Source organism: Oculina patagonica, chromosome 10 (genome assembly GCF_052425735.1).
Source record: "Oculina patagonica isolate OP01 chromosome 10, crgOcupat, whole genome shotgun sequence".
Lineage (NCBI taxonomy): Eukaryota > Metazoa > Cnidaria > Anthozoa > Scleractinia > Oculinidae > Oculina > Oculina patagonica.
Genome location: NC_135767.1, coordinates 9,856,919 through 9,867,042, shown reverse-complemented (window position 1 = coordinate 9,867,042; position 10,124 = coordinate 9,856,919). Strand labels below are relative to the sequence as shown.

At 38.2% G+C, this 10,124-nt stretch overlaps 1 protein-coding gene across 2 annotated transcripts; it reads right to left on the bottom strand.

Moving 5' to 3' along the window:
* Positions 1–763: 763 nt before the first annotated feature.
* LOC144628044 (uncharacterized) lies at positions 764–10,059 on the bottom strand. 2 transcript variants are annotated; one of them, XM_078486094.1, is made up of 7 exons: positions 9,947–10,059; positions 8,259–8,504; positions 6,265–6,504; positions 5,078–5,372; positions 2,738–3,011; positions 1,625–1,835; positions 764–1,116 (listed from the first exon to the last, which is right to left on the bottom strand). In XM_078486094.1, the coding sequence occupies exons 1-6, from the start codon at positions 10,026–10,028 to the stop codon at positions 1,629–1,631; spliced, it is 1,344 nt and encodes a 447-aa protein (XP_078342220.1). In that variant the 5' UTR covers positions 10,029–10,059; the 3' UTR covers positions 764–1,116; positions 1,625–1,628. The 2 variants fall into 2 exon arrangements, with proteins under 2 accessions (XP_078342220.1, XP_078342221.1); XM_078486095.1 differs by having other exon boundaries at positions 6,265–6,501.
* Between the last annotated feature and the right edge of the window lie 65 nt (positions 10,060–10,124).

Below are 10,124 nucleotides of genomic sequence, written 5' to 3'. Positions count from 1 at the left end.
TTTCAGCCGTTTTCAAGGCTTCTGCTCACAAAAAAGCTTCAGCTTTTAATTTGACCTAGGCTCACCAAATGGCGGGCTATAGCAAAGTCAGGCCAAGTCTAGTCTATCTATCAAGCTTTTGTTTTAAAAAACTTTGCTTCCAGCTACCGCAAATGTATTAACGATCAATGAAATAACGTGCGATAAATACAAGAACAGGCATTAATTGGGTAAATTGGCCCATATCTCGTTTACAAGCGGGTGACTAATCTTTTTATTTCATTTTTCGAAACAGTTCTTGGTAAAGAACATTCAGGGGAAGTTTCAAAAAATCGTTGGACAATTTTTTTTCATTTCTAAGGAATCACCTTAATATCGTATATCTTATTTTCCACTCCCCTCGGGGTTTTCAGGGATAATTCACAATACTTTGAAGGAGTGGGTAATGATGCCCCCTATGTGAGTGTGAAATTGAGATAGACTTATACACCGGGGACTACGTCGCCTACTCTTTACGAAGAGTGTGTGGGTGCAAGGTTTGTGAGGCGGGACCTACGGTTTATCGTCCTTATCCGAGTTGACAGGAATATATAACCATTTGCAGATGCCATTGCAAAGGCAGCCTATTCTCCTCAGTTATTTTGAGACCCTGAGTGTTGGTCCGGCCTGGGATTCAAACCCGAGACCTCTCGCACGGTAGTCCGGCGCTCAACCAACTGAGCCAATCGGTCGACGGCTGGCCTAATTTGGAGCATCCCAGTGTTGAATGAAATGACAAAACGAGTTGTCATGCAAACAACGTTTCCTTTATTCACTGTTGGTTCATTCACCAAAAATACATAATTTATTATCACCTCTTGTGTATGTTTTCTTGGTTTCAGGGAAATCAAAGAATAATTTTAAATAACAAAGTTCACTGTCCTCAACTGAAAGACATATATCCCGGGAAATAAGGGAGAAGAAAATATTTTTTTGATAAAAGAATAATTCAGTATAAATCCAGTATAAATCCTGACGTCAGTCTCAGCAAATAGTTTGTTAGCCTTTTTCATTCCAATTTTTTTTATAAGAAACAATACGTACAGGTAAAAAAAAACATTTGCTTGTCCAATGATCCAGAATGTAAGTTCAGACCACCTACAAAAAAAACAGTTATGTACAAAATGTATCAGCAGGTATTCATCGGTGCTCACTGAACCTCGACAATTAACGGTTTACTGTCCACCATACCACCCAGGAAGCCAGATTAGAAAAAATGCTTATTCTCAACAAAAGAACCCGTGAAAAACAGCATGCGAAGTGAGTATAAGTGTGAAGCATGTAGGTCGAGCAAAGCATGCGAAACAGAGTGCTCGCTCCTTCTCGCTCCCTCCCCGTATCCCGTTTTGCGCTAGCGTCCAGTTTTCTCTCGATTTTTTCCCTTGTTAAACGATTAGAAAAAATAGGAAAGTAGAGGCTAGCGCTGTGATTAGGATTAAACACACAACCTCCCAAATTGCAAGGTAGAAATTGCATTGGTAAATCCATTACGCTGGTACATCCATATGCCGGACTGGTTACATTGTCAAGAGACATTTCTTTTCGGTATCTGCTATTAAGGCTAAACTATAGAATGTGGTTTAATTACCTTAGCTTATTACCGTACCTTTTTAGGGGTTGATATCCACGGGGCTATCACTTGACTTAATAGCCTCGCTGTCAGAGTCTTGCACGGTCTTATTTTCTTTCTCGTCTCCCGCTAAACTAACAAGCTTGGCAAATCTGGCCGGAGCATTCACGAACTCACCGCGTGCTTTCTGAAGGTCCTCTTGGAAGGAACTGTCACGACGAGAGTGGGATGTTGCTGCACGAATACACTGTTAATGGAATTACCGTCCAATAATAAGCTTGGAGTATTAAAAAAGCGTTTATGTGTTAAGTAATGGTCTCCAGAATTTTCAAGCACTCAAACTGTAATTGATCAGTACTACCATCCTCTCTTGGTACTACCAATCTTTATTAATTAATGCTACAATAATCGTCTCAAACATATGCACAGTAACCATTCTCATCATCATCATCATCATTATCGTCGACATCGTCATCATCATCCTTTAACGCAATATTTCCCCATTCCTGTCGTCCATCACGGGACGTAGTTAACGATTAATGTTAAGAGCCTGACGTTCGGCCACTGCAGCCCATCTTCAGGTACCGCGAAGCCGTGGGGGCTGGGGGTCTTAGCCCCCCCCCCCCCCAATATTTCCGAAACAAATATAGACTCTCTAAGAGAACGGTCACTAAAGCCCCTCACCCACTCCGCGGTCCCTGAACTCCATGTGGATTTGGGACAACCTCATTTCCTTTACGTTCTGGTGTATCTAAAAGCGAATTTAAAGATGATTGTGTTTTCTCTGTAGAGCACTTGACCGATCCAATGCCATCTCCTTACAGAAACTCTGCCAGTTTCCATCGCTGGAAATCCTTTTTGACTAAAAAATATTCAAAACAAGTTTCTCCACATAGAACAACCTTCTACTCACACCAGAGCCTTCACATTACACGGGATGGACTTTCATTCTTAACATTAACACCCCAACATTCGTCTCCAAGTCCACTTCAGGTCATGATCGACAGAAAAACAGCCCTCTAACCACCCCCCTCCATCCCCCCCAAAAGAACATTATTCTACCCCACACAAGACGCTTTTATCAATCTCTCTTGCCACTTTTGACATCTCTGTAACATACTGTATTGTGTATTTTAAAACAATACTTACGGCTCTAGTGTGTAAAGCCCCAGAGTTCTTTCTGCGTGTATCAATGTCTGGACAGATGACAGAACATGCTATAGCCAGCTCCTCCTTCACTGTACTTGCTCCCTTGTCTGCGCTTAGTCGTCTGAGAACTTTTCTATTTTCCTGAGATTTTCGCATGCCTACTTTGATGCGGGCTTCTTTGAGTGCAGACTGGTCTGAGGTCAGAGACTTGCGGCTATTTCTCTTTTTCGCAGATCCAGGTTCAACTTCTGGTACCTTTTCAAGGCAGCACGATCTAAAAGTTTGCGTGATTTCCTGTCACTTATTAAAATGTAATTATCCCTTGCTGGTGGCTCATAATAGTTTCAACACCCACTTAAAGTCTAAGGTAGCTTTAACCCCCTGAAGAGAGTTTTCAACTTTGCCAAAAGCTGGGTCTAACATATTGATCACTGTAATGAATAAGTCGTTACTCTTGTTTAAAAAAGTAATTGTTTAAAATCAGCTAAATCTTCAATCTTCATCAGGAGGGACGAAATAGCCAAAAAAGAAGAATGTCGTATATTAAGAATAATTCAAATACTTATCTGCGCAGCAGATCAATGCTGTCGCGATGATTGAACGCTGTATTCTAGCAAATATTCATCTCCCATATTACCCTGGGTTCCAGAGGGTTTTTTTTGCGGTGACACCTGCAAAAAGAAAACCCTCTGGAACCCAGGGTACTCCCATATTTCTTAAAGGCGTCGATCACGCCAATTTGTACTTGTGTGTAAGATCTACGAAGATTCCTAGGAGACGGAGTGGCCAAACCGTAAACAATGGGCAGCCAACACTGACTTTTGCGGCTGCTTATGTTCTTATGTGGTATTTTCTTAGTCGGTAAAGGAAGTGTCCGAATCCTAGTTGTTCCACCAATGAAGCTCTTGTAATAATCTTGGCAGTATGGTAGTTATTGAATAATGATCTTAAGCGACAGGCTAAGGAAACAGACACAAGATAGTCTTGAAGGGCCGACTTTTTAAACCAAGTTTAGACCGCTGTTAAGAAAGTCGTGGTCTAAACCAGGATTTAGCTGCGATTTCAATTATTTTAAAGTGCCTATGAAGTTAAAAATAATTGCTGTTTATTTAAAAGGATTTTCAAAATAAAGAAGAATGGCCTTTTTCTTTTTGCAATATCTTTTTTCGTTTTAGAGATATTCACGTTTTTGTATTATGCAAATGAGGAAAGTGATGACGTCATTAATTGTTCCACAAAAAGATGAAGCACTGAATCAAGAATATCTCTTGGAATATTTGTGCTGTGTTCTTCAACATTGGCACCATTAATGTACATCACAAAAGACAAAAAATGACTTCCGTTGCGCCGTTGCCATGGCAACAAATTTTCTGCAAATACCTATTTTAATTATTACTGACATCCCCAATTTTTGCTTAACCAAAGATGATCCACTTCCAACAAGCTAATGAGGAGAGTTAGGGTAATATGGGCATCATGTGTGTTCCAGGCCGGACTCTCTGTCCAACTTTAAAGGGTTGCAAATGGAAATATTTGGTTCGGTACAGAAAGAGACTGGAACCAAGAGTGTTGCCATGGTTACATCATAGTATGAGCCGTTTTGCACTTTTGAGGAAGGTTACTACCGATGCCAAGTTTCAAAAATATCACTCTTATATTTTCAGAGAAATCCTTGATTTTGTGATCTATCTTTTAGTGGAACAATTTGGGACGTCATCACTTTCCTCATTTGCATACCACAAAAACTTGAATATCTCCGAAACGAAGGAAGATATTTCGAAACGGAAACGCCATTCTTCTTTATTTGTAAAAGTCTTTCAAATAAGCATGAATTAATTTTTACTTCATAGGCACCTTAACACGTTTATCTTGAGCCGTCTCTAGACGAAATGTAACTGTGGACTACAAACAAAAGCAAGTTAGATCTGCTAACAAGTTGTTTTAAACGTCGTTTTGCCGTATAATTTCACTGATACTTAATGATTTTATTGTTTGTATTTTTGCGGTTCCTGGTTAAAAGTGATATTTGATTACGTTCTTCATTTCCTTTGAAAACGTACATTACAATATTTTTTTCAAATTTATCTTAATAAATAATAATTCATCAAGTTTAAACGAAGGAAATCAAAATCTTTACGAAGGTTTAGATCACAGATAACGTCAAAATGTGGTAAGAAAAAAAAGTGGCCCACGGGGGCACTTTTAGTGTCAACTACCCCTAGTTGTTTAAATTAGCATAGATGATTGAGCATTTGTCCTTTATATGTTTGCTCTACAGTGGGTGATTTTCATTTATTTCATTTAGCTATCGTTACTATAGAAACAGCTATCTGGATTTACCTGCGAAGAAAGACAATTGAAATAACTGCCAGAACAAATGCAATAACCACCAGTGACCACAGAATTCCACTTCCACCAAAATCAGGTCTTTGTGAAGAGTTAACTTTCTTTTTCTGATGAGCATGTCTGTCTTTGGCGAGTTTATGCTGTGCTTGATCTCTTGACAAGAAAGTTTCCTCGTGTGAGATGTCATGGAAATTCAAGGTATCTCCTCTTCCATTTTCTCCACTGCTACTAAGCTCGTCATCATCATCGCTGTACATTTCATTTTCAGCAGTAAATTTTGCATCCCAATCTGAAGAGTGCAAAAGGAAATCAATCCAAGTGACATTAGAACAAGAAGAGGACTGTCAATCGTAATGTCTAGGTCCCTCACAATTATACTCGGCTTTAAGTTTGTTGGTAACATTGAAATCTCGAAAACGACAAAAAAAAAAAATGCCTTGCGTAACAGGTTAATTAGAAAACATTTACTTAAATCTCTTTCTGTTTGCATATTTTTACCTATTTGGAGCAAGTGCTTTTTTATTGTCGTATAAGGTTACAAGAAAACCGAATGGCTTAAACAGAATTGGAGGCAAAGCACTTTTATTTATTCGTCCGTGTGGTAAACCAGTGTAACTGAAAAGCATGTACCCAGTATACTAGTATACCCAAAATTTCCCCTTAAAATCACACAATAACACAGTATAGTAATACTTTATACCGATAAAAGGCTCAATTTAAGGTAAAAATACAGTATACACAGTTTAAAATGCCCCTGTATACCATATACCCCAAAACCCTGACAGACCCTGTTTAAGTGTATTATTCTACAAAATGGGCATTTTATTGGAGAAAGGCATTTTTTGTGTCAGCTAATAATACCTCCTGAATCTTGAGAATGATCAAGGCTGAAAAAACGAACAAGCCACAGCCGTCTTTTTCCTTTCCCCGTTCTTTCTATTTGCTTATAAGATGCCACTTGTCAATTTTGCAAGTTGACTATGTAGATGTGTTCTTGTGTGCCACCGGTTCCTGGGTTCCTTCTATATTAGTGCAGTGCACGACAAAAATTCAAGAGAAAGCCTCCGGGGTCCCCTCAGGGATTGTCTGGGGGAGTTTATTTTTTATGCGATGTTTCTTTATCGGTTGGATTAAAAGATTTGTGAAAGATACTTATTAATCAAACCAAGCAAAACCCTCACCTTTTTTCAAAGTAACTCCATCCGTGTTTTTTGGTTTTGCTTTGTTCATAATTTCACGTTGAAGTTGCTTCAATTCCTTCTTGTCTTTATCCTTAAGTGACTGTTTCTGCATTGGTGATTTGTTTACAAAGACCCTAAGTTCTTTCGGTCTTTCAATTATCTCAATCTTTACTCCTTCTGTGGGATTTTTGTTTGCTTTTTGCTGGCGCGCGTCCGCTGATTTCATGTGCTGTTGGTCTGCTGAAGGGTAAATAACATCAGTATGCTGATGCTGTTAATATCAAAGCAAGATTAGAACGATGGCTTGTTGAAGGCACAAGTCTAATTACTGGTCACAAATGTAAATAAGTTACAATAGTGATAACATTCAGTCACGTTTGTAATAAAGTCACAAGTGCGATAAGGTTTGGTCACAGATGAAATAAATGTTCCACGCACAAGCACAAATGTGAACGGCACCTGTCATTCAAGCTGATGTTGTCAGTCACTATTAAACAACATTTATATTGGAGAGCTTGTCTAAACAAACATTTTAATCATTTATTCGGCTGAAACACGTTTACTAATAACATATTCAAATGGCATTTTAATTCGTAAAGCAAAGACTTGATCACCATTCAACAATTAAGTCCCCTAGATGGTACCAAGCCGGGGAAAAAACTAGATCCATTGGAGAATGGTCGATTTGCCATAGCTGGTATTTATTTATAAATGGCCAGACAGCATAGACTGGCTTTCATTTAACATGGCTAGAGTTTAATTTGAGTTCATCGTAAATATACCAACAGACGAAATGAATAACACTATACTGGCCAAGATTTGCTATCACGGTAACAAAGTTATTATAGTGCATTGTACTTGAACTTGTACTGTTAAAGTTAAGTTTCAAGCTTAAATGACTGTCATCGATTAAATGGATTTCTTAAACTTTCTTGAGATCGTTGAATGGTGATGAAGTATTTTTATTGACACTTGTTCTTATGAAACCACAGGCTGACTAACCTATATGTTCGTTGTTTAAAACAGTTGTTGAGATAAGACGTACCAAAAAAATAAATTAAGTGTGTTATGAATAAACCTCTGAGTGTTATGAATGAGTGTTATGAATAAACGTCTAAAAATTACTTGCATCTCGGTGTGAATACTTCAATAAATTTAAATGATATGTTAAGCGACTCGTGTGGTGTTTTTTGGCCTTCCTTAGACGTTTAAAGTATCTTTTCAGAATAAAACGACCTTAATGATTGATTTGTCCATTTAGACTAGCTCTCTAATAGAAATATTGTGTAGTTCTAAAGCAATGATGACTGACAACATAAGTTTAAATGACAGTTCCTGTCCACATTTGTGCCTGTGTGTGAAACATTTATATCATTTCATTTTGTGACCAAATCAAACCTTATGATATTACCGAATGATATTACACTTGTGACTTTATTATATTTGTCACCAGTTATTTTCACTTGTGCCTTCAACATGGCTTACTCTTGTGTTGTACGGACAATCTCAAACAACATAGTCAGTCCACAGCCTCTCTATTTTTCAACGCAAAAAGCAAGAGAATCGGCGAGTGAAGTTTTGCGCGGGTGTTCAGTTTTCTCGTCTCATCGATCGAAAATTCTACGAAAAAGCTGAAATAGAAGGCCGTGAACAGTCTACAAACACCATTCTTGTTCACTGTAACTGCATTATTCAAATACAACTGTACTATATAGATCTAGCCAAATCTAAAAGTAGAGGTCCACCGTTATTTATTTCGTGAGTGTGATGGCTGACTTGTGAATTACCGCGTATTGCCGGCAAACAAGAAAATACCGGCAGTGAATGGCAATATTCTTTCCTGCGTTTATTTCACTTGTGTATTTCTCTTCTTTTTATTATTATTTTAATCCTGGTTGGTGTGGTACTTGCCGTTTTATTTTCTTACTACAAATATAATAAACAAATTTAAATTAATTAATTAATTTAAAATTAATAAGGAAACATCGACTTGCCTTGACTTGAGGTATTAGGAACTTCAAGCTTTTCGTCGTCTACATGTTGGATGACACTTCTTTGTAAACGCGATGCATCTCTCGTAATCCTATGGCTTTCCAGATTGTTATTGCCATTCTGTGTATTATATTCACTCCCTGGCTTTGATCTAAAACCTTGGACATTGAGAGGTCCATCTTGAACAAAGTATTCTCCAGCAGAAGTTTTTCTATTGTTAATGACTGATGATCCAATGTTGTTCGGTGCTGTTCGGAAGATAAACAGCAAACTTCTTTATTCCTACTCTCGTGCTGTGTCCACCAGGTGCACATACTGGTGTGTTATAAACATTATCCAATATTTGTTTTATATTTCTATTTGTTTTCGAGACCTTTTGAGGGGAGGGGAGAAGGCTTAACAGGGTAGCCTATTAGAGAAGAGAATTTCTAAAGTTTTAGTGCTGTTTAACAACACGTTATTACAAATTAGTAGCCAAAGAGAGAAAGTAGATGAGGTGGATTAAATTGCTTTTCTTCGTGTACATAAATTGTCCTGAAGTACCATCTAAGCAATGTGCGACTTCTCATACAGTAACTCTGCCTTTCTATTACCCTACCCTCGGAGAAAGGTTTAGCTATAACTGTGACATTGGTCATTACTCACTTGGAAATTGTAGTCGACTTCCTTGTTATCTTCTATTAAAATTGTAATAAATTTGTTCAGTTTTACTTGCTGGACGTCAGTTTTTATCAATGTTGAAGAAGGCAAAAGCTGCGACCGAGCTGGTTTGAATTAACTGATTACAATCTGTTATAGACCACTGTCTTAAAGGGGAAACAACGTCAAGTCGCACTTAATAGTCAATTTATAACAAACTAATCGTCAATACATCGTTTCCTTGTTTGATTTTACTGACCCGTCGCGCGCTGACTCACATCAGAATTAAACAAAAGTGCGCACGAAAGCTGTGTTCAGACAGTCCAAAGACTAAACTGAGTTACCCCCCCCCCGAAAACTGCCATGTTATAAAACTAATCGACTACTGTACAACGATTTTGTTGTTTTTTCTCTGTGCATAGGCGTTGCCCAAACACCGAAAAGTATTTTGTATAAAAGTGACGTTACTAAAGGTTTCCCATAAGGCATGGTAAACTAAAGACCCATTAAGCCCACCTAAGTTAAGCGCATTGTAATTTACTGGAGTTTTGATAAAACTGGGCGTTTTTATGTTAAAAAAAAACAGTCTCAAGGTGGATTTCCACAATGTATGAATGACTTGCGTAAATGTGTACGCAAGTCGTTCATACATTGTCTCACGCACGTAAACGCACGTAAAAATTTACGCGTCAGTAGAAATCCACTATAAGAAGCATACGGTTTAGCAACGCCTTCGTTTTCATCCCAGCGCGACGCGTCATAGCAATGGGTTGCCATTCCGCGCTCATTTTAACCCAAAGCCAAATGCCACAACTGAATTAACTAATTTTCTTGCTTTTCTCCACGTGCTGCAACTTGTTCCACGTTACTCTATGTGCGATTTTATGAGGCTATGCCAACTATTTTAAGTTTGAATGAAGTGAGTCAGTTTTGCACAGCTTACTGATGAAAATCTCCAAGTGGACATTATGATATACGATTACGCAAAGCTTGCGTGTGGCCCTTAAAAATCCCACTGGTTGCCTTGAAAGGTAAACAAATGTACTCTTACCTTGTATTGGCCGACACTCTACACTTCCATTTAATAACAATATCACAAGCAGTAGCCTGCCGAGTGCTTGGAAAGGCTTCATAGTGAAACCTCCCAGCAACGCAAACAGTGCTCTAGAGTATGAAGTGATTATGACGAGAATAATCATGATGGGAAATAATTATTATGATAATTGGAT